Here is a 25,951-nt window from a genome sequence, read left to right as displayed (position 1 = left end):
ACAGCATCATTTTTTGTCGCGGAGGGCGATATCTCGGAGACAAACAGGCATGAAAGTGTAACCTCGCGCGACAGAGCAGAGAACACAGCATCTGCGGAGGGTTACAAACTTCCAGCTCATGTGACACTACATATCTGCAGGCCTATCAAACCAGAAACTCTGGGAATACCTTCGTGGCGACTGTTGAGGGGCAAGCTATCACTCTTAGAGTCAGAGTTCATCCTCTCAGGGACGAGAGCTATAAGACCAGTCGACATTGTTACAGGCTCTTCAATAATGGTCACGAATTACATCAACAGGTGTTTTTTGAACTCTTTTACCCTCAAACATACTCCTTGATTACATTGTTCATCATGGATGAACTAGTTCGAGGCGCCTTTGACCAGCTCCTCCCAATTGGCACACTCTACGATGCCAAGGCAGACTCTTTTCTAGCCACCTCCTTTTTGCGCGACGGACTGCCCTTCGATGCAATAGCGTCCCGCGGAATAAACTCTGCCGAAATTACTCGTAATGCGAGCGCCAAATACGAGGCTCGACTCAAGACTCTTGGTGTCAGCCACGATACGGCGGCGACCATCCTCTCCGGCGCCATCAAGCCCCGGGGATCTTCCGTCTATCTTCAAGCCTCGTTCGACACGGTTGACGCTCTACATGTCGCCTATCATCATACATTCACGACTGTCCAAGAAGCGCTCAACCTCAAGAGCATCAATGTGAAAAAGCACGTTGACCTGACTCCCCTGCGCACTCTCGCCGCTTCACACGTCGTTACTGGCATCACCTGGGGCACGCGGAACACAATCGCAATGACACACGATCTTGGGCCAGATTCTGAAAGATTGGAAGCTCAGCGTGCCTTCTCCCGAGACTTGAACCGCATCGCGGGAGTTGTCCAGTCCATCAAGGGCGACATCTTTTCCGTACCCCCCGAGACGACGAAACTAGAGCTTGAATACAGAGCACTTCTATACACCGACACCCCCGATATGCACACGATTCAACACAGTTTTGATACCATACACAGATCCGTTTGCCTCGACCTAGCCAACTTACACAAGGTTAACGACGGCAAAGGCTGTCCTCTCTCCTACACCCTACTTCCCGTTGACAGACTGAACAAGCTCCTGCCAGGAGTTGGCACCATCAAAGTCGCTTCCATAGCTTTGCCTCTCGAATACTTTAGCGAGTTCATGAACCTTTTTTGTCGAATACGCCAGCTGCAGGATGAGACTTGGCAGCTATCACGGGAGATTGCTTCAGAATCGATCGTACGTCGCAGAGGAACACGTCCAACTTGCAAGAAACTCTCAAATTCTCTTGATTGAGTGGTATAGACGTATGCAAGAGAGACTCGCCTCGACGCTACCTATGATCAGGGCGGGTGCCGTGCACCTCCAACGTCTCCAAGAGCTCTACAGCTTTTTCAACGCAGAAGCCACGTCTCCGAGGCATGTATCTACCATCGTAGGCCAAGAAACAGGAAAGTTTGGCTTTTTGAGCAAGGCCATCTCTGCGGGTGCGATATACGTCGGCCATCGTGTGTCCCCTCAAGAGAGGATCAAAACTCCTCCCAACGACCCAGGCTGCCACGCACTGCTATTCAACGCCGCAGCAGTCCGACAAGAGAAATGGGCCGGACACTGCCAATCCCTGATGCTTTTACTCTGGCGAGCAGACCAGGACAAGCCTGTTTATGTCGTCGATTGCGACGCTTCATCTTGTTGTCCAGAGCTGGACGACGCTCGCTTGACGACATACCAGAGTGGTCGCGAGCTCATTGGCGAGCTGGTTGGGCAACCCCAAGCCGCTCCTACGAAAGGCTTTGATGAGGGTACTCGAAGCAGCTTTTATGCCCAAGGAATCGAGCAGAGCCATGTGCCTCCTGTGAATAGCCTCAATTGGCAGTTCCCAGACACCGACGACAATGACGATGATGAGGATTCCGAGGACTCTGAAGAGCCCGATCCCCTCCCCGAGTACTGCTTGGCTCGTTACAGCCCAGACCGCTCGAAAACTACAGATCGCCCGGAGACGGAAGAGGGCGACGAGCCGTTGGATCGCCGCTTCGTCAAGATTCCCTGCCCTGGAATGCGCTGTGACCACAACACCCCGCGCGAATGGATCTGCTTCCATTGTTCTGAACCTCTCGAGTTCTGCATGACAGATGACCACATCTACTGTGTTTGCGGTCAACATCTGTACTACGACTTCAAGTGCAATGGGGAGTCTCATGGACCAGGCTTCGACAGGTATCCGGCACACACGCTATTGGATATGCTTCGAAGCCTCAAGTCCAACTCGGTCAACATCTTGATCCTCGGTGAGACAGGCGTTGGAAAGTCGACCTTCATCAACGGCTTCGTCAACTACCTAAAATACAACACGCTTGATGAAGCCATAGCTGCTGGGAGGTTGACCTCAGTCATCCCCTGCTCTTTCTCAACCCAAATCATCAACAAAGATGACCCAACCAAGAAATCGAAGAACGCGTCATCCGAGCAGGTGACGACCCGAGGGAGGATGAAGGAGACGGTACCAAAGGACAGTCAGCGACCCAACAAACAAACGTGTACCCCATTACCATCGGCAACACCACGTACCGCCTGTTCGACACGCCGGGTATTGGAGATACTCGGGGATCCCAGTACGACAAGAAGAATATGGCCGATATGATGAAGACGTTGAGCGACTACTATGTCCTCCACGGGATACTCATCCTCTTCAAGTCCAACAGCCCCCGTCTGAATGTTCTGTTCAAGTTTTGCATCAAAGAGCTTCTGACGCATCTCCACCGCAGCGCCGTGTCCAACCTCGTTTTTGGGTTCACAAACACTCGCATCTCGAACTACGCATCTGGCGATGTGTACGCTCCCTTGAAGAAGCTTCTCGAGGAACACCCTGATCCTGGCCTCGCCCTCAAGAGGTCAAACATCTACTGCTTCGACTCGGAGAGCTTCAGATATCTCACAGCACACTTTGAACGAGTCCCACTACCAAACGTAGACGACATGCGCAAGAGCTGGGCGCACTCTAAGGAAGAGTCACAAAGACTGGTCGACCACTTCAGGTCGACAACTCCACACAACGTCAACAGCACTCTGAGCATGAACGGCGCCCGCCAACAGGTGGTTCAGCTAATGAGGTCCATGTCGGAAATATCACATCACATCTCAACCAGCCTCTCTATGTTGAAGAGAAACAGGCAGGATCTCAGAGACATGAGACTAAAGGGAGACGAACTTCTCGCAAAGCTACACCCGGAGATCGTGCAGCCCAGAATGAAGAAGCTTGCCAAGCCACGAACCGTTTGTACACATCCCGAGTGCTGTAAGAGCAGAAAGGTCGGCAAGGGAGGCAAGGAGGAGATTAAAGTCCACAGGAAAATCTGTCACGCAGACTGCAAACTCACCAACGTCACGCAAGAAATGCTCGCCGATCCAGCCATCATGAAATGCCGCGCCTTTGATAGAGGCAAAAGAGACAAATGCAATGCCCCCGGCTGCCGACATCCTTGGCAGTTGCACATGCACATCCTCTACAAAGTGGAAACTGTTTTGGAAACGGTGAAGGATGAAGAAATTGAGCGCATGATCTGTCGCAACGAGGGTGAAGTGGCGGTTCGACAACAAGCCTTTACAAATGCAAGCAAGCTGGTGGATGAGTACCAAGATGAACTCAGAAAGATGCAAGAGGCGAGAGCTTGGTTCGGGGTGTTTCTCACAAAGAATGCGATGGCGCCCATCAACGACACGACGGTTGAGTATCTCGACATGCTGATCCAAGATGAGCTGACCAAAATCGAGGCTGGGAAGGAGTTGGGGCTCCCTTTCGACAAGAACAAGGAGATTCTTGAGACTCTTCGCAAGGACCGACAGGCGCATCTCGACCTCGTCGAAGCCTTCAAGCAAAGCACCCACAAAGTTCAAGACCGCCAACAGCTCACTGAGAAGGGCATTCAAGACCTGGTCAAGTCGCTCTACAACCTCAAACATTTCGGCAAGGATCTCAAAAGCCTAGAAAGCATCATCACATCATCTCACAAGGCGACGTGCCGCGAGCGACCGTTTCGTGCGTCACGCCCTGGACGAAGACAAGCCTCCCGTGGCCCGTTTGAGAAGAGGTTGGGCGGGGAGGGGGCTGTGGTTGTACACGGTGACAAACATGAGAGCAGACGCAAGAGGGGAGGACAGAGTGGATTGGGAGGTTGGTTGCCGAGCCTTACTCGGAGGTGACGTGCATACATTGGCCAAGAGGCGAGGATGCGGATGCAGACATGATGCTTTGTCAAAGAGTTCGAAGAAGCGGGGGAACAAACGTGATGCAAGATGCTAAATCTACTTTTGTATACTCTATCAAACTAAAAAGAAACGTGTGTGCGACGACAAACATGCAACAGTCCAGCTGTGACTAAAAGAATCTCCAGATGGAGTCGGCGGGCTTGCTGCCCTTGAAACTGCCGTACCACCTCACCGCAGGCCACATGACAAGCATGGCAAACGCCCAGATGCCAAAGTACGCAAACGCATTATCAATGCCCCTCGTGGAACCAGGGTCCATCTGCGTCGGGATACCTGTATCATGGCCGAACAAGGCGACCATGATGGGGCCTAGGATAAAGATGAAGAACAGGTGGGTGATGTAGAAGAACAGGGCTGCTCTGCCAAAGTCGAGCAGCAGCGTGAAGCGCTTAGCCACGCTCGTCGGGATTCCACCAAAGAACGCCAGCAGGAAGAAGTTGCCGGCAAGTGTAAACGCCCAGAACGCCACATCCGGGGGATACTTGATGATGTAAAAGAAAGACTGCGCCGACGCGAGATACGGGTTACGATCGGGATACTTGTCATGCTCAGGCGTCTGCAAGCACCCTTCAGAAAGGTTTCCAAAGCGCAACACCCTCGTGAGCACAAACAGGACCAAGAAACCCAAGCCGGCAACCAAATTGCAGAGCGCAGCGATGCCAGAGCTCCACGTCCTCGTCACATCGATGCGCCCGTACAGCAAGCCCAGGACGGCAAACGACACCCAGGCCATGGGGGAAAGACAGACATGACGCGCTCCGTCTGCGTGATCCAGAACCAGATGCCAAGCAGGGGATTGTGAGACACGGCGGGGCCGTCTGGTCCTTCGCTCGCAGCCACAGAGAGTGGCTGCATCACGTCTGATGCGTGGTCCCTGATTTCACAGTGTCCGTTTGTTGGAGAAAGCCAGATGTTCCACCAGATAGTAACCAAGCCCAAGACGGCGAGGAGGAAGTTGTGAACATGCCACGAAACCAATACACCAAACTCGGAGCCGTCCTGTGCTCTATCACGACGAAGCAGAGGCTCGTCAACCTCGTCTTCCTCTGAAACCTTATCCGGAAACATGCGCGTAACGGCCCGCGCGAGCAACGGTTCTGTAGTGTCGATCACCAGCCACAGCATCCCGGCGAGAAAATAATCGATAGCCAACGAGAACAAGACAAAGTTCATAAACCAGACCCTTCCTCCCGAAACCGCCAACCCGAGCAATACGCCGATGAGCGTCAGCACAGCCGTCCGGACGGCAAAGTACTTTGCGATGCGCAGCGACGACCAGCCCAGTCTTGTACGCGACCGACCGAGATAGACGACTCCAACACCGAGAAGCATAGTAAAGCCGGAAGCGCATAGGTGGGTAAGGGTGCGAACGACGTATGCGACAGGTCTATTCCACTCCTTGATCACGACACCATCCATCTCCGTCTCCCGTCCAGTGCCGTGCTGCCATGTATTCAAGGCGAGTGCCATGTGGTCGAGAGCCATGGTGAGCATGAGTAAACCTCGCAGCAAGTCAGGAGCAAGCGCTCTCGTGCTCTGTTTCGCAGGTTTAGGTATATCGCGGTCCGTCGTGGGAAAAGACCCGTATCCCGCATCGGGTCGTCGCTCGTCGGGGGGTACATCGCGGCGTGCAGCCGAAACCGTGGTATCCTGTGTCATGTCGCAAGAAGTCGTATCAATCGATTCACATGGACATCTACGGGTCGTCGGTGCTTGTCCTGGGATATGGACCAAGATATCTTCGGGTCGCTCGGGCGATCGGCCAGACTGGGCGCCGAGGAGTCCGGAGGATGCGGAGTTCGGAGCATCACTGACATGTTTGCTGAGTAAGAAAGGAGCTGATGGTAAGAATTGATGGAAGGTGATCCACAGATTGCGGACTTTAGAGAGGAAAGCGGACTTTGGTAGGCGAATCGGCGACTTTTGGGGGTAGTTGATTACAGAGATTGTTAAGGAGAGGCGTCATGCATTTGAAGCAGCATTTCAGTCCTCTAGGCTACTCTATAGATAGATATTCGATCTAACCTAGTTAGTTTCGAGGATAGCTTCAAATTAACCAGTTGACAATTCTATCTTGGTGTATTTCCAACATAGACTTCATGTGAATACTCTGCCTCTTGTGCTGGTTGGCCTGCCCCTTGCCATCACCACATGGCCCGAGCACTCGACACCATCTCCTTTCCTGCCTCTTGTTTCCTCTCACCATCTTCTGTTCTCTCGCCCCCAAATATCCATCACACCGCTAAAGTCAAAGCAGCTATCCATCAAAAGCGTCATCGACGCCAAGTCGCAGCTCCCACGTTTAGCGTGTTAAGGCACAGATACCCGCGATTCCGCTCTGCCGCTTGCCGGGCTTAACTCAACGCCAACCAACCCAATCCCACAGGAACCAACATATTCACATGAGAATTCCCACCCACACACAACGGACACAGACTTCGATTGGACGATAAACTAGGCTGTACCTTTTAACCCAAGAAGAGGGTGACAACAGAGTGAACGCCCGTTTGCTCAATATGACTCACCTCCAAGGACTTTGGTCCAGAACCCAAACCCCTACCCCCGCCATTGCAAGGGAGCGTTACAGATCTTCGGGTGAAAAAAAGCAATGTCGCGAATCACTTCCCCTAATTCCAGCCATGCCACCCTCCATACCAGCCTCCATCACATCACGGCTTGCATCACTAGATTCTGTCACTATTGTCTGTCAGCAAGCGGTGAAATGTGCAGCAAACGCAGTAGACGAGCTGCAAGAGTCGCAAACTGCAGCGGCTCGGCTACTGCGCTCTTCGCCTATGCAGTCGAATCACACTGTTGAGATGCACTCCGTAGATCATCTATGCCAAACAACTGTATTGCACCATAGAATCTGTGAAACCGCAAACGAGAGAGAAAAAAAGAGCCAAGAGGCAACAAAAGTAACGGCAACCAACAACCAGAACAAAGAAACCCGCTGCACTGGGCTCGTGTGTCAAAGCCCATCCCGCTGCCCAACCCCCATCCCCAGTGGCATGTGCCCCATGTTGCTTTTCGCCCAGTCACTCGAGCGATGGCGCTATCGCGTTCATGTGGAAATTCTATTTTCTTTCACCTGCTGCTGCTGCCAACTCCTATCCTGCAGTTCGCCTCACTTTCTTGATTTCCTGTTCCCCCTCTTGTTTGACATCATCTGCAATCGTCCTCTGTTTGCCAGACCGCAGCACTGCATTCTTAGGCTCTCTCTGTCTCTCCTAAGCTAGCCCCCTCCATTCAATTCTTTGTTCGGACGACACTGGCTGGTTCCAGTGAGCTCTACTTATACTACGTACTTTGGCACCCGCCATGTCCGTCGCAGTCGCGTTCACGTCTCTAAATCCGGCGGACGCCCTCCATCTCATCATCACGCAGCATGCCACAACCTTTTGCATCTACAACGTCCGGAACCAGCAGAGACACCGTTGACAGCATCGTCTGTGCAGGCTCAACCAGAATGGCTTCCGAAAGCACCAGGAGCACGCCTGAGCTGCTCCCCACAAAGCCAGCTCTCTCAAAGTCCACCTTGGCCGAAGTCACCAAGGCCCTCGAGGTTGGACATCTCCTCAAGGCCACACACATGTGCGCCCTCTTAGCCGCCTACCCAACACTCAGCAAGGACACGACGATAGTCCATCCCTCTTATTTTGACATGTCACCTCCCTCCACCGACTCAAGGGTCCCTCTCAAACCGCTCCCCTCCAACAAGGTATTCCTGGCGCCCCTTCAGCACTTTGATCCCAACCATTGGTCAGTGGTGAGGATACAACGAGACGTGGCACATAAAACCATCATGATCCGCCACTACGACCCAATTCCCTCTCCACAACGCCTCCAGGACGTGGAGCGGGTGATGAAGCTCTGGGTAAAACTCCATCACCCTGGCTGGGATGTGAGATTGTCAGAAGTTGTACGTTTGCTCTAGTATATCGTTGCAACTCAGCTAACCTGGCAAAGAGCGGTCCCAAAGCTGCTACCTCGGCCCTTAGTGGTCTTTACGCCGTGCTAGGGACTGATGAGTTTCCGGCCACATGCAGTCTCGCTCCGACTTGGAAGCCCAAGTCACCGCAGAGCGCTGTCGTGGCGGCCCTAGAGCGGTACGAGAGGGCCGCTTCGGCTGATAGCGGAGTGAGTATTGATGAGGAGGAACCCTCAAAAGCTTCTTCGAGCAGTCAATCCTCGAAGCGTAGTGACGCGAAGAAGGGCCTCGGCATCGGCACTGCAAAGCGCACCAAGGGTTCTCTGGTTCGTAAGCTGGGCAAGGAGAAGAGCCCCGTATCTACACCAAAGAAGGCATCACCTTTGCTATCCGAAAAGAACCTGCCTCCGAAACCAAAGGTCCCTGGCACTCCCCAGTCCGAGCAGAAGCCACAACTCCCGGACACACCAAAACCGAAAACCCCCAGCACCCCTCTCACCGAGCAGAAGTCAACGTTCAACAGCCCGAAGCCTAAACTCCCCGTTACTCCCCAGTCTGAGCTGAAGCAGCAGCCTTCCAACGGCTCAAAACTCAACATTCTCACGACCATCGACCACAACACCAGCACCCTTCCCCCTACGCCGTCAGCCAAGAGACCAAGGTCTAGTTCTCTCTCAGAAAATCCCTTAGGGATCTCTAAGGCACCTGTCAAGAAGAGATGTACCCCTGAAAACCGGGATACAGGGGGGACAATCCAGAGCATTGGCACATTCCTTCAAGGCCTCTCCTTCCCTTCACCCGAACAGGCCGCGGCAGATATGGAGGGAAGCGACACAGCCATGATGGCTGTAAAGTCAAAACTACAGGAGGCGCTAGAGGAGCAAAAGGCATGCTCTCTACAGTACGCGGAAAGGTTCGAGACCTATAACCAGCACAAAAAGGACTGGGAAGTCTTCTCGCAGAAGATCGCACAGGACACCAAGAGCCTGGAGAACTGGTTCAAGGACATGCCGGCCATGAACACCATGACATCCGAGCAATGCGAGCAGATCCACAAAGCCTTTGAGTCGAACCTGAACCAGCACCGCAATACCCTAAAGGAGAAGCACGCGAAGATGCAGAGTTCCCAGATACTGCTCAGGTCAGCTGAGGATGTATGGGACGCCAACAAGGCCAAGGTGGCCAAGCTAGAAATCGCATTCACGGAGAAGGAGGCAGAGTACCGGGAGTTTATGAAGCGAAAGGATGTGGCCAAGTTCATCTCGGAGTTTGGGGAGAAGTTTGGTGCTCTCAAGGCCAAGTGGGAGACTTGAGCTAGATGATTATGAGACTAATGAATGTGAGATGAGAAGGACTTGAATGAATGTAGGATACAAAAGGGAGAGCGGTTGATGTACTTGGTGCCCGTTAAAGCTGGCCTTTGAATATTGTTGGATACCCAGGTAGTTAGTTGAATATCAAGACACATTCTCTCTTGAGTTGAAGTGCAAAGATTCCAAATCTAGTCATGCCGTATCAGAGGTAGTGATTGAGACCAGGCTATCAGAGGTCATCCAATCATAAAAGCTTGCTATCATCAGGAACTCTCAGGTTGAGATCCAAAGTTGTCAACCTGAATAGTGAGCAGGTTTCAGTCTCGTCCACCCCAGTTGACCTTGGTTCATAAGAGTGTCATCTCCTTACCATTCGACACATGAACTCAGTAGCCAAGACCTGCCAGTTCAAAAAGAAAACAAGGCTCAACCCACGTATTTCAATCAATGTTGTTCATCAACATCAACTCAAACCATCGAGGACACCAACCTCGGCCTAGCAAGAGGTAACGGAGACGCACCCTTCGTCATCGCGCATCAGCTGTTGGCAGTCCGGTAACCGGGCCGCCGGGATAGGAAACAGAATGGGGGTCCTGGTCCTTGTTTATGGTGCTTCTGCAGCTGCAAGTGCACGAGGGTGGGATTCATGGTGGGATGAAGATGGAGAGGGAGGAGGGGTATTTCCTCGGTGGCTGTCAAGTATCTCCGAGGACTCGGTGGGGGGCGCCGACAGCACCAATTCTCTCACAATTGCTATTATCAATAAATACTGGCATCTCAATTGAATAGCCGACTAATAATCCACCTCATCCAAGGCCTCAATCCCTCAATTGACCTCGTCAACCTCGGACATGTCTCGCCAACTGCCGACGTAACCCCGGCCCAACTCCCCGGGCGGTGATGTAACTGCCCACGATGGACGGCTACGCACGGGCCGGGCTCCGTATCGCAGATCGCTAATCGGCAGAGCCACCGATAAATGACACCCAACCAAATGAAGCTTGTTGGAAAGCCAGGGAGAGAAAAAACCAAGGCAAAGGACGGGACGCGACCACGATGGGGGCTCAACAAATTAGTCCAGCTTTGCCCTGAGTAGAATCTCGGTAACTCTCCGCTCTCCGTCTCCGTGGGATCCCGTACATTTTCTGACTCCATCAAAATCCTGCACTCACACCCGCCCACACACACCCACACACAGTGAGGTTATAGCGACAGACCTGCCGGTACTACCGCTCAACAGCCTGTGGGCGACGCGCTCTTTTTTTCACCCTTTGCCAAGCCAGAAAAAGGAACCCTGCAGGAGTGCCTGTGTTCCCGCCTGCCGTTTTTTTACCCCTGGTCGCACTCGCAAGCACGTAGCTGCAACTCAACCAATCCCTGGATGTCGCCAATGATCTCCTCTCGGTTTTCTTCCTTTTCCCTCCTCTCCTCCTCTTCTTCTTCATTCTCATCCTCTGTTACTTCTCGTTCAACTTCTCTTTTCCTCTCATCAGCCAGACGCTCTATCCTCCACCCACGCTTCGCATCATCCAAGTCATCCCCTCCACCACCACAGCTCTCCCGATCCGACTGGCGCAAGATGGCTGAACAGGACATCACCAAGTACCTCCAGCAGAGCCACGACCGGCTGTTCGACAACAACCGGTCCTGGGCAGAGGCCAAGGCCAAGCACAACCCCGACTTCTTCAAGAACCTCTCGGCCGGCCAGGCCCCCGAGTACCTCTGGATTGGATGCGCCGACTCTCGCATCCCCGCCGAGCAGATCTGCGGCCTCGAGCCCGGCGAGGCATTTATCCACCGCAACATCGCCAACCTCGTCTGCAACACTGACCTCAACGCCATGGGTGTCATCAACTACGCCGTCAAGCACCTCGGCGTCAAGCACATCATTGTCTGCGGCCACTACGGCTGCGGTGGTGTCAAGGCCGCCATGACTCCCAAGGACCTCGGTCTTCTGAACCCCTGGCTGCGAAACATCCGCGACGTCTACCGTCTGCACGAGAAGGAGCTCGACGCCATCGAGGATGAGGCCGCCCGTTACGACCGCCTGGTCGAGCTCAACGTGATTGAGCAGTGCCGCAACGTCATCAAGTCAGCCGACGTCCAGCAGTCGTACGCCCAGAACAAGTACCCCATCGTCCACGGCTGGGTCTTTGGCTTCAAGGACGGTCTGCTCAAGGATCTCAAGATTGACTTTGAGGCGGTGCTGCACGATATCCAGAAGATTTACAACCTCGTCGATAACAAGTAATGGAAGCGTGGCCTGGTGCTATGAGAGAGAAGCGAGATTCCCATGACTGCCTGATGTACCTGAGTGACTGTGTGAAGTGTTTGAGTGACGACATGAGTAACCATGAGACCACATTAAGTGGTTGCGCGTAGATGAGTGTTGTGCTGATCGAGCGTGAGCAAGTGGAGTGAACACACGCTGTGGCAGTTGTCAGAGCGGTGTAACAAGACTGAGACCCCTTCTACACAAGATTGAAGCCATCCAAGACGTTCATCAACTTCCCCAGACACGGACCAGCTGCGAACCGTCGACCATTTAAACACGTCGGTAGCGCTTCCTTAAATGCCTGATATGCAGGGATGATTTCCCTCAGCTCCAGCCCTACGAAGCGACAGTTACAGGGACCACGGCTTGGCCTGGGCCCCTACCCCAGATCCTTTCCGCGGTCTGGGCCTTCAAGGTGTGAGCTGGGAGATGCTAGTGGTGGTGGTGTGTGCGCTGCAGGATGATATCTCTGTGAGATTTGGGCATAAGATGATGATTCCACTTCAAAGGGATTACTCGTCTCATACAAGAAGTATTCTTGACTCTCAACAGTCGAATTCTTCCGTCTTTATTCCCGCTTTCTACAGTGAAAAGTGAACGAGAATACACATCACGTGATAACCCCCAAAGAACACATCCCCACACATCGTACGATTTTCGCATGGCGGGTCCCCACGATGGATGGACATCCACTTGGCGTGCCTTGCAGACTTGTAAACCAGGACCGTTGCTCGTTGCGCCAAGCGGTGCTTATTTTGAGTGCCGGCAGATCTTTCCTGGGCTTTTGTTGACGGGTTCATTCGTGGTATTGTTTAGGTATCTAAACTGACGTCAGTCTTGGAGATCTCTTGGCTGTTCATTGTAGGGTCTTGTCACCCGCCATATCCATGATCCGAATGAGTGGATTGTGTAAAAGGGACTTGAACGCACCCTCAACTTCTAACTTCAATCAGATTTCCCAACTCTCAGTATGTCACTAGCAATCTCAAGTTTAATACAGCAATGTCCATTTTTGCATCATCCTGTGCAGAGTTGCCGGCATCAAGGTTACCCTGGAATAAGAACCCACGATGATGGTACTGCATGATCTCCGCCTGATCGCTGATCGAGCAGGCGGACTCACGCTTCCCTTCGCACGCCACCATCCATAAGCTTATTTACCATGGTGCGAGGGGTCTGGTTAGCAATGCAAGATCATTCCAGATCTTGCCCTCGTGGGTAAGGTGAAGATGAATGCTAGAGGCCAGGATGGGTGCATTCAAGTAACCTTGATGGCTCAACGCGGAGCGTGCCTGTGGGCTCAAGGTAGCTAGGACTAATGATAGCGCAATAATGTGATCTGGTTTCATCCTGGCCTATTTCAAACGTATCTGATCCCAAAAAAACATCACATAGCCTCTTTTTGATCTTGAACATGAGTAAGGTGGGCTGTTGGGGTGGTACCAATAGTGTCGACTCGCCGCCTCTCACTGCTGCTTTTGGTCCAAGTCTTTGGCGACCGAGCTAGCAGGAATTCCTGGGGTTTAAGAGCCCCTCCATAAAAAGGGCCTCTTTGGATGATCCAGGACTTTGAAACAACCGGTATTTGACGTGGCTGCCCAGAATGATAAAGTGGTTTCGTGATTGTCTGCTTGCGGCGTCGCCTACATGGGTTGGGGTACCGTACAAGTTAGCACTTCACAAGACAACAACAGAAGGACCTGACAAAATGAGACAGTGAAGTCAAAGGTAATTGGGATTTGGCTTTTCTCATATCGATTGGCGAAACTGTCAATCTGAAAAGCCGAAATTGTCTATTGTTTATCCTGTTGGCCCTCTTTGATGTCGGGTCACTTTTACCCTACAGCATCCCATCTCGCTGGCTGCCAGTGATGAGCACTGTTTGCAGCGCTTCCTCCAACAACAAGCATCACGTGAAACACACGTGATTCGGTCTGGTGGTCTAGTGGTATGATTCTCGCTTAGGGCAAACCCTACAGCTACAGCTTGCGAGAGGTCCCGGGTTCAATCCCCGGCCAGACCCTTTCTTTTGCCGTCTGAAGCGATTTCTTTTTGCAAGATTGAAGGGAATGTGGTGAAGCAGCTTGCCGTTGTTGCTGCTCTTCTTGCTCACGTGCCGTACATTAAGAGTTCAGCCGCTTGTGGATCCACTCTTTGATTGGTCACGTGTGTCCGTGTCATGACATGAAGCGATGCCCCTCGCGCGTCATCTGCATGGGGCCGTATCAAGCTGCTGTCGGGACGTTGCAATGCAAACAAAAACATAAACAGGCGCAAGATTAACGCTCCAGGCCGCCTCGATCTTTCCGTCTCGAAGTTGCTTCTTTCTGTCTCCCCTTCCAATTTCTCTCCCCGCCATACTCTCCGCCGCTTCATGATGGACACGATTCTGTCCATCTTCTCCCCGCGCAAACGGGCACCCGAGCCGCCCAAGCCGCTTCCGCATCCACGGGGAAGGACATACTCTAGAAAGGACCGTGTTAGGGTCAAACGCGCGTTGGGTCGGATATCAGACTCGGACACTCGCAGCCTGGTATGTTTCACCAGGGCAGAGCTACCCCGGCGCTTGCCTCTTGTTTTGCAGACACTGACTTATTTAAATCGACAGCGCAACCGAACAAGCAATGCTTCCTCCATCACAACATCGCACGACACGACCGGAGAAATCACTTACCTTCAAGAACAAGAAACGACTGTCAAGATGAACACCCCCGGCACTGACACTCGTTCGCCCGTTGAACCCCAACTCTCGCCATCACTGGGATCGTCCCCGAGGGATGATGGGATGAGCCCGCGCTATAAGCGGCTGGTACGAAAGCGCCCCCCTGTACCTGAGAATGAAGACGAGGAAATGGCCGAACCCGAAGACGAAGCGGAACACGACACCGAGGGGGAAGAGCACGACGAAAACGAAGAAGAGGAGGAGGATGACGAGTCTTACTCTTTCAACAAGATCCTTAACTATCGCTGGGTCAAGAACAAGATCCAGCTTCAGATCGAATGGAGTGAACATCCCCAGACCTGGGAGCCTGAGGAGAATATCCATCGGGATGCCCCCGCCGCCCTCTTCGACTACTGGCGCTCCAAGGGCGGACGACCCGACAACCCTCAGAAGCCCGGCGTCTACGACATCTTTGCGATCCGAAAGCACTCGAAGGACAAGAAGAAGGTCCTGGTGGAGTGGGTCGGCTACGACGAGAGCGAGCAGACGTGGGAGGATCGAAAGAAGATCGAGAAGGCGGCAAAGGCTCTGGTTGATGATTATTTTGACGGTTTTAAGAAGGGCAAGAAGTGAAAATTGGGCTCGGCAGGCGTTTTTGGCAAGGGTTTGAATGACACGGAACGAAAAGGGATTGAAAATGTTGCAACGCAATGGATGTAATGATGCTTGACGCTGGACGTTGGCTTGGGTTACGCGACACGGACGACGAAGCTGTACTTGGAGTACCTGGAAGAGTTGATGCACTGTTTGGGTTACTTGAGAGTAGTTTTAATGTGCATCTTGTATGTGGCTTTGTTTGTTTTACTTGATGGATGCCTGATCACGAAGCCATGCAGCGGAGCTGAAGAATGCTGACCCGATGCGACCGGGAAATCTTGGCTGGAGGTGGAGGCCACATCGTGACTTTGACTTTCTTTGTTTCCGTCTCAACTCTATCAACTTCATTCCATCAATACATGATATGAACAATTGATAAGCTTCATCTTGACTGATAATTGGTCTTGTCAATTCTACTCCCGTAATGCCCTCATCCTCCTCATCCGGCCTATCCGGCCGCATCATCCCAATTCTCACCCTCTCAATCCTCTCCATCTTCGCCTTCGACGCCCTCCTCATCCAACTCGATCGCAACGGTTACTCTGCCCTGCTCAATGAAATCCTCGATGACCCCAACCCGCGCTTTCTCCCAGGCTCCGAGCGGCTTCTGCTCAGACGCTACACCGGCGTGCCTTGGCTGGACCGCGGATTCGCCCTGTCAAACCTCATCTGGGCGAATGTCGTGGATGGGTCGAGGCCGGAACTTTCGCTGTTTGCGTTTTGCTTTGGGGCGCAGTTGCTTCCTTTCTTCTTGGTTGTTATGATTGAGAGTCAGAGAGTCGTTGGATGGAGTCGTCTCGTCTTCAAGTGAGTGTCTTTTCCGCCATGCTTAGCTTCAGTACTGACCTTTGCAGCCCTATCATCTGGGGAATGCTCATGCAAGCATTCGGCTTTGGCTTCATCATGCCTCTATTTGCGGTAGTCCACCTCCTCTGGACATCAAATGTGACCCGGTCTAAGACCGTCTACCTCCGGGATCACACAAGCCTGCACACGGTAGTCCCGGTGTTTCTTCTAGGATACGTGCTGCTCTGTGGACTCCTCGCCTTTCCCTTCCCTGACGATAACCTGCGACAATGGCTCAATGTCATCTGGACGTGGTTCCCGTTGCATGTAGTCGTGCTCCAGACGCTCTTTGCTGGCCTTGTCAAGCGGATGAGTATTGGTCAAGACACGTTCACGCCCAAGGTTAAGCTTGATAGAGAGGCTCTTTCGTATGCGTACGGGTTTGCCTGGAACGTGGCTGTCATCGGTCAAATGTGCACATACGCCGTGCTCATCGCAGCCAACATCTTTCCTGGAGTGTTTCCCCACGGCGTCGCGAAAAGACTCACGTTGGAGAGGGTCTTCATTCCCGACGCACCACACACGTACACGCCCATGAAGGATACCGGCTCAGCGATGCACAACTTCTTCAACTACGACCTGTACATCGGATCTATTTCTGCTCTCATCTGGGCGGTTCATCTTCTGTTACAGGTCCGACCGGAGCTTTCGTCGGGAGAGGAGCGGACAAATCTTGCGAGAGGAGTGGCGACAAGCTTCTTGCTTTCTGGTCCTGGAGGTGCGCTTGTTGCGTTGATGCAGCATCGTGACGATGTAGTGCTTATTGCTGAGGCCAAGGCAGACAAGTCGCAGTGAGGGAATGGTGTGTGTTGTTGGCGGTGTTGTAGCAAAAGAGTAAACACTGGGTTGTTCACCATGAGGATCAGCGTTGATGAGTTGAACATCTTTTTTTTGGCTATCTTGACATATCTCGAGCACTCTTGTAATTTGACTATTTCTTCTCGCCGAGAGGAACATCCATGCCATGACGTCCAACATAGCCCGACACTTCAGCAGGCTTCCATCCATGCTTCTGCAACAGAGTCTCATCCTTGAGGCGATACACCTCGACCTTGAGAGGACGGCAGCACTTGATCATCTCATCCTCACTGGCCGCTCCGAAGCCCCAAAGCGAGAGATCACCACCAGGGCATGTGCCTGAGTTTATCGTCAGCGTTACAAGTCACTTACTGAATGCTGGAAACTTACTCAGCGCCATCAAGAGATCTTGCTCAGCGAGGAACTCAATATGGTCACCAGGCTCAGCTGGCGAAGGGTTCATGAAGTATCGCCCCTTCTCATCCAGACCTGTAACCTGGAAGATGTTGATAACGTCATGCACATCCTGCTCGTTCAGACCATAGGGAAGAACAGCCCGGGTGAGGTTGGAGTGGCACTGGAAGTTGTACTGTCCACCGCTCAGAACAGTGTTGATGTAAGGATCACAGCGCGTGCCAAGCAGATCGTGCACACGACCGCCGTGCTCATCCTCGCCGTACCAGTCCAGGCTGTCGGTGAGGATAGTAGCCAAGGGCCGCATGTAGGGGAGGTTGGACCACAGACGGTCGTAGGTGGAAACGTGCGAGGCGTGAAGCTGCTTGGTGCGGCTAGCCCAGAAGCGCTCACGAGGGTTATGAAGGTTCCAAAGGTTCAAGTCGCCTATTATAAGTCAAGTCATCAGCCATAGTCCAACACATTCACAAACACACTCTCACATCTCCGCATTCAACCCCACACTCGGCTCGACTGCATACCAACCTGGGGACCCTCTGGGGTGCTGATCTTGACAATCGATCCCGCCGGGGCCTTCCACGCCCTCCCGGACCGGATAGGCAGAACAAACTCCTCAATCAACTCCCTCGGCGCCTCCCGGATGGCAGTGTACGCATCCTTATCAACGGTGAGCACCGACCCGGGAGAGGGGAGGTAAGCCGGGACGGGCTTCTTGATGGGCTTGCGGTTCTTGAGGCGTTCGGCACCGTTGGAAGACATTTTGAATGATGATGATTCTGACTGAGAAAGATCAGGCTTTGTCTTGTGGTTATAAAGTCTTGAGGTCCTCCACCCCCCCACTTCACCTTTGGCCGTCTGTATCCGATGGCGGAGATGTACCTCCGACCCCGGGGTGGAGAGGACGCTATCGTGGAGGGGTGATTAGCTAACGTGGTGGTATCGCGGGTGGTTGACGTGCTTTGGCGGGGTTGTGAGTGAGGCTATCCCCAGGTTTGGGGAGGGTAGACACCAGGGCTGAGGATGGGAGTCCACGCATTAATAATGCACCATGGATTTCCTAGTTCGATATGTCGCAAGAGGAATGGATTTGGCAACTTAGTATATTTCCTACACTGTCGCGACTATTGAGGTTGTGCTTGTAGGCCGGGGTTATCACGCAATGGTCTTGATGAGCCCAATCAACGTAGTTGCCTATCGGCCGAGTTCTTTAAGCTTAATACGTAGTAGATGCCCCCAGAGTATCCATTACATGCCCAGTTGAACCACCCCAGTCGCTGTTGTGTCAAGCTGTCGGCCCTGGGATCGACACTCCCAACCCTCCGGAACCCCTTGAACCTACATGCGACAACCTGCAGATACCCATTCTTTTTTGCAATTGCAATGTATCAAATTTCTCTCGTCATGCAGGTCCCGTCAATCAAGGGTCTAGAAGGGATAGAACCTCACGAATGAGCGTCCCTAGTGTCGCAAGGGAGACACCACTGACACCCCTCCGCATCGCGACATGTGCCCAGCTGGAATGACATTCTCAATTCCAAGACAGGGGCTCATTCCCGACACGAGAATTGGATATCTGTCGATCCAATGGTTTCGTTTCGTGAGGATTCGTGGCTTGTCAACGGGCGCGATTAAAGTCTCCCTTGCGTCGTCTGTCAGACGCTTTATACGGCTGATTTCGCCCCTCTGCCACGCCCCTCTTGTTCAGCAAGCCAATTTTTCTTCAGGCCATGAAACCGACACAATGGTGGTAGTATCTGGTTCACCATGGGCCAGGAGGCTCATCTTTGTCGCCATTTCTCTCAATCTCCTTATGTGGTTGTTTGTCATGCGATCACAAGTCGCAATTCGTCGCGATGACCTCGTACAACCGCTCCCTCAAACAGCCGACGAAGCCGTGATCGCAGCAGCGGAAGCAGCAAACGGTCCGACGGCGACCGTTACCGGGTCCAAAACGTTTCCGACATTTCACTCCTGGAGCAACTTTCAGGTCGTGACACCAAAGAACCAAAAGACATATCCCTACCGCAAGTTCAAGAGCTCGCCGCATAGTCCGCCTCACATCAGCTGGTCGACGAACGGCAAACAACAGTCCAAAGGATACGTCTTTATTACAGCGCAGTCCAAGGGCAACGAGAAGGGTCTGAAGCAGGAGGCTTCCTTCATCATGAAGACCAACGCCGAGATGATATACGCCCACGAAGAGTCCATCGCCAGCGAGGGCATGGGGGTTCAGTCCCTCGAAGATCAGCAGTATCTGACTATCTGGCGCGGTGCACGCAGGAACGGCTATGGATTCGGCGAAGTGGTTCTCCTCGACCATCAATACAAAGAGACAGTCGTTAACCTGGAAGAGAGCATGTCCGCCATATTTGGTCAAAAGTTCCCCGGCAACCTAGACTTTCACGAAATGGAGCTCACATCGAGAGGAACGATTCTCGTCACGGCTTACAACACCACGACTGCGGACCTAAGATTGATCGGAGGCCCTGTGGACGGCTATGTCGCCGATTCCATGTTCTTTGAGATCGACATCGAGACCAAGGAGATCCTCTTCAGCTGGAGCTCCCTCGAGCATTTTAGAATTGAAGATTCAATGCTTCCCCGCGTTACAACCATGGGAAATGGAGGTCAGAGGAACCCCTACGACTTTTTCCACCTCAATTCGATCCAGCTCGTGGGCCACGACTCTTTCCTCATTAGTAGCCGCCACTTCTGGTCCGTCTACCTGATTTCGCGATCTGATGGACGAGTACTCTGGGAGTTGAAGGGGAACAGCAAGGGAGGAAGCTTTGGAGCTCTGCCGGCTCATGGACGATTCCGCTGGCAGAACCATGTCAGGGCACACAACGCTACCTCAACGGGCATGATGATTAGCATGTTTGACAACCACAACTCGGAAGAAGACAACGGCAAGACACCATCAAGAGGTCTCCTTCTAAAGTTGAGGCTTCCCCGGATCCGACGGAAAAGCCCACCGTCCTCCGCGTGCTGCAATCCGATAGGGCTCGCTTTTCAACAGACTATGGAAGCTACCAACTGGACCTCAGCAACAACAACCAATTTGTGAGCTACGGCGAAGGCGGTGTAGTCCAAGAGTTCGGCCCCGGCGACGGTACCGACCTCCGCTGGGAAGGTCACTTTGGACACGACGACTCGGTGCAGTCCTACCGAGCCTTCAAGCAGACGTGGCACGGCACGCCCGCGCAGTGGGACCCAGCCCTCGTGGTGGAGAAATCCAACGACGTGGTGATGGGATACGTGAGCTGGAACGGAGCGACAGACATCGAAGCGTACAACGTGTACACCGTCGAGCCAAGTGTGGCGATGCGTCCCCTCGGAAAAGCAGTAACCTGGGGTTTCGAGACGGGTTTCGACCTACCTGTTGCTTTCAACAAGACGACCTGTCTGATGGTGGCGGCTGTGAGAGGAGGACAGGAGATTCGACAGTCCAATGTGGGATGCATAGAGGGGACAAAGTTCAAGTCGACGTTCAAGGTGGTGGAGGACAAGAAGGTGTCAAGGGCAGGGGGCATGCTTCAAAAGATCCTGGGAGGTGTGGTGTGATATGGCAAGCGTGTCATTTTTCTAGTTAATAGCGATATGATGGATACTCAACATGTACAATAATTCGTCTCTTTCAACTCGAGGTCAGTTCGCGAGTGCAACGTTGCCGGATAGTATCATCAAATCAGCCACAAAATAGGTCCGCCTATTGCAACGTGATGAGCTGCCATGGGAGCTCGACAACCTCACGTCAGGCTACGGCATTACCAGGCTCCGAAAGTGCCGCGAGCACCTCGTCACACTCCTTGAGGCACAGGGACTCCTCGAAGAAATGGGAGGTATCGAGAAGAGGACCTGCTACAACAGCCCCAAGCAAAGAGGCTGCGACAAGGGATATTGCTGGGGAAAGTGTAACCTAGACGTCAAGGGTGCTTGGTGCTGGTGGGCGTGGGAGGATGGTACTGGTTCTTGGATTCAGTGCAAGAGTGATAAGGATTGCAACACCATTTACAACAAGCTTTCAATGACTTGGGGTTGCGGTGTTGGTAACTGCAAGGCGTGGGGATGCGGCTGCTAAAGGATATTTAGCCAACATGTATTGTCTTCTGTGAAGTCAGACTGTTGTGTCACCTCAAGGTTGCTGGATATGTGGGTATGTTTAGAGGACTAGAGACGAGATATAAGAAATCATGGAAAAGTTATGAATAAATGAGAGTCCTTTGCTGCCAGTTGATTATGGCTCCACGAGACAAGCCGCTTCGCATATGATGCCTTGAGAGTTCAGGCGGACTCTGACGTGGCACATTGAGTACCCAACGACCCATTCATATACGAAATAGGCAAAATATTCGTGACTGGCGCGAAGCCTGTTGATCTTTGCTACAGTAGGTTCTTCTATTGCTGAAGCCCCTTGCCAGGTTTACCTACCTTGTCAGTATTCAAAGCTGAAATCGACAAAACCCGACCTATACGAATAGTCTCACCGGCACAGAATGGAAAGGATCTACCCCAGTTTCAACCTTGTCACACAAAATCAGTCCAATTACACAAAACAAACCCCGTACCCGTCAGCAAGGCATATACTCGGATCTCGGGTCAGCCTAGCCCCAAGTAAGACGACTGATCGACGTGTCCCGCGGAGGATTATATCCAAGACAGGATTCAACTGCCGTAGCCAATCAGGTAGTCACACAGTAGTTCAGGAGCACCTCGCCGGGCAGGGATCCGCGGACCAGCTCGTGGGATCAGCAGAAACATCGTGAGCTTCATCGAGACATTGATGTTGTGGAATGTAAGCGCGGAGGGGGAGTCTGACCGAGAGGGAGGATGATCAATTTACTTCAAACTACACCACTCGGAAGGACGATGGATGAAAACTATAAAGGGTTGATGCTTCTCTCGGCAACTGATATTTCATGACCAACAACATAAACAAACAACAACTTCTCGAAACCAATACTCTGAGCCAGATATCTCCTACCGTCAACATGAAGTTCTACACCGAGATCACCCTCATCGCTGCAACTGCGGCCACCCTTGCCCAAGCTGCCACGGTCAACGTCTGCAAGGGCCAGGGCAAGACTGAGTGCATCCCTGTTGACGCCCCGGCCTTTATCTGCACCAACCTGGTCTCTGCAGGTAAGAAAAAGCTCGCTAAGATGCATGCAACCTATAAGTTCTGACATAGATCGATAGATGGACGTCCTTTCATCTCTGGCTACTCTGATGGTGCTGTCTGCGACATCTACAGTTCGCCTAACTGCAACGGCATTGGAAACACTGTTGATGGTGCTGGATGGTCCAAGTTCCCCTTCAATGTTTGGTCTATCGAGTGTTAAGTGATTGTCCTCGAGAGACTACAAGTTGTTCAGTCTTTGAAGAGACTAGTCGTGTTGGAGTCGCAAGCTGTACTACCGTCGTTACTTCGAGTCTAAATGAAATTAAGAATACTTGAATGCATTGTTGAGGTCATGGAACCGGCTATTAAATAGGCTTCAGTGAATGAGCAATCTAGATATTTCATTCTGCCCCCTGGCTAATCCTCAGCTTCAAGTACAACATGGCCATATTCACAGAGAAGGGCACTAGGGTTCATAGCGACAGGTTTGAGATTAGGTATAATGATCTTATAATATACGTTATTGAAAGCTAATAAGCTATCTTGAGTTATTTAAGAAGGCTGACACTTGTTAACTAGGTCTGAGCTGGTTCAAAGATTTGCGAATAGTCCTCTTTATCTTATATTGGTAATGGATTAAGCCGAGACAAATGCGCAAAGATGAGAGCAAGTTCTTTAGAGCATAGTTTTTCTAGAACTAGGGAGATCAACGGAGAGTATGAAGCTTGGCCCCGGGTAGTGTCTGAGTTGCTTGCCGGTTCACTGCTGAGGACTCAAAGCTGAGGCTTCCTTTTTATGCCCAGAACAGCCAGACACTAGTGAGAAAACCCATGGAGCCTCTTTGACACCGCTAGGTACCCCTCCAAGGCTTTGAGAGTGAATTTACCATCTTCCAATGAACCCTACTTGCGTTCTTTGCTTCTGTGGCCGATTCTTTCACAGGGGAAGCGAACTGAACAACAATGAACCTGAAGGCTCATATTAAATCACGCCGTAAGTAGGGACTTGAATAATTTTAAGCCCTTAACATGCGCACTTCCATTTACGTTGACTTCGAATACCGGATGTGACCATGAGCTACCTACACAAGTCGTGCTCCCACTTGCCCCAGCCCCCTTAATGAGCACAAGTATACAACGCAAGCCACAGCATTGCTTCTGGCAATTGGAACCGAAACCCTTTACAAGAGTGACCATGACTATTCAATAAGGAAGAACGGAAGGGTGACTCCCCGACTAGAGAGAGATAGCCTATCGAAAGTCAAACCACCCATCCAAGAACGGATTTCCCTTCCCGGAAACCCCCAAAGATGAGGCCATCTCATGCGGAGTGACCCGTCACAGATGAAAACGGTATAATAATCTCCTCAAAACGTGGGGAAACATTGATATGAAAACGGTCGATTGCAGTGAGACATGCCGCTCGTGTCACGTCGGCAACAAGGAATGTGGATATCAGTGGCGACGGATGTTGCACATGTGCGGAACGGGGTCAACGAGAGCATCGGCAGAAAGGAATGGGGCTTTGAGAGAGAGTTATTGGGCAGCTGAAAAAAACACGAGAAAACTCAAAGAGAGGGGGTTGCGCATACCTCAGTCGAATGATTCTTGGCAGAGGGGAGGAAGTAAGGTTTGGTCAAGTCCGGCTAGCTCTACTTAAAGAGGCTTCATGCCAGTGTCGAACGTTTGGCATCTCCATCCACATTAATCTCAGTCGTTCAAGACATCCCCATATTCATAAAAATGCCATCGTTTACTCAGAATCTGATGGGCGGCTCTCTTGGGACCAAAGGCTCTGACCTCCCATCCGCAGAAGTCAAAGCTGCCATCGACGCATGTGCTTCAGACCTGAGACTCATCAGCAAGACCATCCATGACAACCCTGAGCTTGGCTACAAAGAGTTCACGGCCCACAAGGTCATCACAGACTTTCTCGAGAAGCAAGGCTTCGCCGTGACTCGACATGCCTACGGCCTCGAAACCTCCTTCGAGGCCGAGTACGGATCTGGCGGCCGTCTTGTCGTCTTTTGCGCCGAAATAGATGCTCTGCCCGAGATTGGCCATGCGTGCGGCCACAATCTTATCGCGACCTCATCCATTGCGGGATTCGTCGGTTTGGTCGGCGCAATCAAGGCATCTCCCATCAAAGGACGCGTCCGCATCCTCGGCACTCCGGCAGAAGAGGGTGGCGCAGGAAAAGTCAAGCTTTTGGAGGCCGGCGCCTTCAACAATGTCGACAGCGCCATCATGATGCATCCGACAGCTGATCATGCCTTTCCCGAAGGCATCAGAGCGCTGGCGGGCGTCAAGTTCATCGCCAGCTTAAAGCTCAAGGTTGAGTTCCGGGGTCACACGGCACACGCTGGTGGAGAGCCGTGGAAGGGACTCAATGCTCTGGATGCGGCTGTCTCGTCGTACACCAACATCTCCATGTTGAGACAACAGGTGCGGCCAGATGAGCGCATCCACGGAGTGATTGAGGACGGAGGCACGGTGCCGAATGTGATTCCCGAGTACTCGAGGGTGAACTACTACATCCGCAGTCCAACCATCAAGGGAGGAAGGGAGCTGCTGGGCCGAGTCAAGAATTGCTTTGAAGCAGCGGCCAAAGCGACAGGATGCGACCTGAACTACATCGAGTAAGATCTCATGTCTACCCTTGAAGAGTATTCTACTAACTTTGACAGGGCGCCTGCTTACACAGAGCTCCGCATCAACGACACTCTGAGCTACGAGTTTGCCAAGATCATGGGCACTCTCGGCGAAAAAGTGATCCCCAGAAGTGACGAACCCTTCACCTTTTCCACAGACATGGGCAACGTCTCGTTCGCAGTGCCCTCATTCCACGGAGCCTTCGGAATCCCCGCACCCAAGAACGCGATGCCTCACCAGGCCAAGTTTGCCCAAGCGTCTGGAACAGAGGTCGCTGTTGATATAGCCCTGTCTTGCGCCCACGGCATGGCTTTGCTGGGATGGAGGGTGTTGACCGACGATGAGTTCGTGGCGGGGGCTTGGAAGGACTTTAACACTCCGGATTACCCTGACCAGGAGATAATCACCCGGGCGGAGATGAGCGCCATGAGGGTCACGTAATGGATCTGAAAGAGCGAGCGCATGTTGGACATTTGGTCCAGACAGTATTACTGGCTTGGTACAAGGCGGGTCTGTAATTCGGGCATGGGATACACACGGAAGAATGCTTTGCAGACCATGGCTACCATCGATAGCAAATTGCTTGTCAAGTCTTGAATAAAGTATACATGTCGGCATCAAGAAGTCTCTTGGGTCGCGTATGTAGTACAGACTTGAACTTGCGAGCCACCCTTCATGGCCACTTCATCATCAAAAAAGCAGGCTCGCATCACTACTCGAGCTACCAGGGCATTGATTCGGGTACCATGCAGTTGAGAAACGACCATAAACTAGCTGTTAATTGGCCGTTTATCTTGCTCAGCAGGCTTGTTTTGCCTGGCAGCTGCGAACACCTGGTCGCCAGTGTTCACTCATGGGCGAGACTCTTTGCTCCACGCTCTCCTCTGCCTCAATCCAAAACTCTTCACCTTCTCATTAACCGACCTGCAATCCGGAGGTGCAACTTCAACCACCGCATCATCAATACATCCCTCCAAAACC

At 52.3% G+C, this 25,951-nt stretch overlaps 10 protein-coding genes across 10 annotated transcripts; 8 read left to right on the top strand and 2 right to left on the bottom strand.

The window, feature by feature from the left end:
* Positions 1-353: 353 nt before the first annotated feature.
* MRS44_010750 (uncharacterized protein) lies at positions 354-4,235 on the top strand (the record flags this gene model as incomplete). The annotated part of the gene is made up of 3 exons (XM_065620232.1): positions 354-1,189; positions 1,380-2,572; positions 2,632-4,235. The coding sequence occupies 3 exons, from the start codon at positions 354-356 to the stop codon at positions 4,233-4,235; spliced, it is 3,633 nt and encodes a 1,210-aa protein (XP_065476421.1).
* A 175-nt stretch (positions 4,236-4,410) lies between these two features.
* On the bottom strand, positions 4,411-6,118 carry MRS44_010749 (uncharacterized protein; the record flags this gene model as incomplete). The annotated part of the gene is made up of 3 exons (XM_065620231.1): positions 4,411-5,175; positions 5,232-5,951; positions 6,002-6,118. 3 exons carry the CDS (start codon positions 6,116-6,118, stop codon positions 4,411-4,413), a joined length of 1,602 nt encoding a protein of 533 aa, XP_065476420.1.
* A 1,571-nt stretch (positions 6,119-7,689) lies between these two features.
* MRS44_010748 (uncharacterized protein) lies at positions 7,690-9,545 on the top strand (the record flags this gene model as incomplete). The annotated part of the gene is made up of 2 exons (XM_046277126.2): positions 7,690-8,223; positions 8,271-9,545. The coding sequence occupies 2 exons, from the start codon at positions 7,690-7,692 to the stop codon at positions 9,543-9,545; spliced, it is 1,809 nt and encodes a 602-aa protein (XP_046128217.1).
* Positions 9,546-10,935: 1,390 nt separating this feature from the next.
* Positions 10,936-11,796, top strand: MRS44_010747 (uncharacterized protein; the record flags this gene model as incomplete). The annotated part of the gene is made up of 1 exon (XM_046271364.2): positions 10,936-11,796. The coding sequence occupies one exon, from the start codon at positions 10,936-10,938 to the stop codon at positions 11,794-11,796; it is 861 nt and encodes a 286-aa protein (XP_046128218.2).
* Positions 11,797-14,197: 2,401 nt separating this feature from the next.
* On the top strand, positions 14,198-15,115 carry MRS44_010746 (uncharacterized protein; the record flags this gene model as incomplete). Its single annotated transcript, XM_046284247.2, has 2 exons — positions 14,198-14,353; positions 14,429-15,115. 2 exons carry the CDS (start codon positions 14,198-14,200, stop codon positions 15,113-15,115), a joined length of 843 nt encoding a protein of 280 aa, XP_046128219.2.
* Positions 15,116-15,563: 448 nt separating this feature from the next.
* MRS44_010745 (uncharacterized protein) lies at positions 15,564-16,780 on the top strand (the record flags this gene model as incomplete). The annotated part of the gene is made up of 2 exons (XM_046272242.2): positions 15,564-15,946; positions 15,994-16,780. 2 exons carry the CDS (start codon positions 15,564-15,566, stop codon positions 16,778-16,780), a joined length of 1,170 nt encoding a protein of 389 aa, XP_046128220.1.
* A 136-nt stretch (positions 16,781-16,916) lies between these two features.
* On the bottom strand, positions 16,917-17,956 carry MRS44_010744 (uncharacterized protein; the record flags this gene model as incomplete). The annotated part of the gene is made up of 3 exons (XM_046277127.2): positions 16,917-17,122; positions 17,174-17,623; positions 17,719-17,956. The coding sequence occupies 3 exons, from the start codon at positions 17,954-17,956 to the stop codon at positions 16,917-16,919; spliced, it is 894 nt and encodes a 297-aa protein (XP_046128221.1).
* A 982-nt stretch (positions 17,957-18,938) lies between these two features.
* MRS44_010743 (uncharacterized protein) lies at positions 18,939-21,278 on the top strand (the record flags this gene model as incomplete). The annotated part of the gene is made up of 3 exons (XM_065620230.1): positions 18,939-20,124; positions 20,217-20,755; positions 20,901-21,278. The coding sequence occupies 3 exons, from the start codon at positions 18,939-18,941 to the stop codon at positions 21,276-21,278; spliced, it is 2,103 nt and encodes a 700-aa protein (XP_065476419.1).
* A 910-nt stretch (positions 21,279-22,188) lies between these two features.
* On the top strand, positions 22,189-22,539 carry MRS44_010742 (uncharacterized protein; the record flags this gene model as incomplete). The annotated part of the gene is made up of 2 exons (XM_046284248.2): positions 22,189-22,339; positions 22,397-22,539. The coding sequence occupies 2 exons, from the start codon at positions 22,189-22,191 to the stop codon at positions 22,537-22,539; spliced, it is 294 nt and encodes a 97-aa protein (XP_046128223.1).
* A 1,522-nt stretch (positions 22,540-24,061) lies between these two features.
* MRS44_010741 (uncharacterized protein) lies at positions 24,062-25,411 on the top strand (the record flags this gene model as incomplete). Its single annotated transcript, XM_046272962.2, has 2 exons — positions 24,062-24,957; positions 25,006-25,411. 2 exons carry the CDS (start codon positions 24,062-24,064, stop codon positions 25,409-25,411), a joined length of 1,302 nt encoding a protein of 433 aa, XP_046128224.2.
* Between the last annotated feature and the right edge of the window lie 540 nt (positions 25,412-25,951).

The sequence above is a fragment of the Fusarium solani genome (genome assembly GCF_023522795.1).
Source record: "Fusarium solani strain SB1 chromosome Unknown bctg00000006, whole genome shotgun sequence".
Lineage (NCBI taxonomy): Eukaryota > Fungi > Ascomycota > Sordariomycetes > Hypocreales > Nectriaceae > Fusarium > Fusarium solani.
This window is presented reverse-complemented; position numbering and strand designations above follow the sequence as displayed.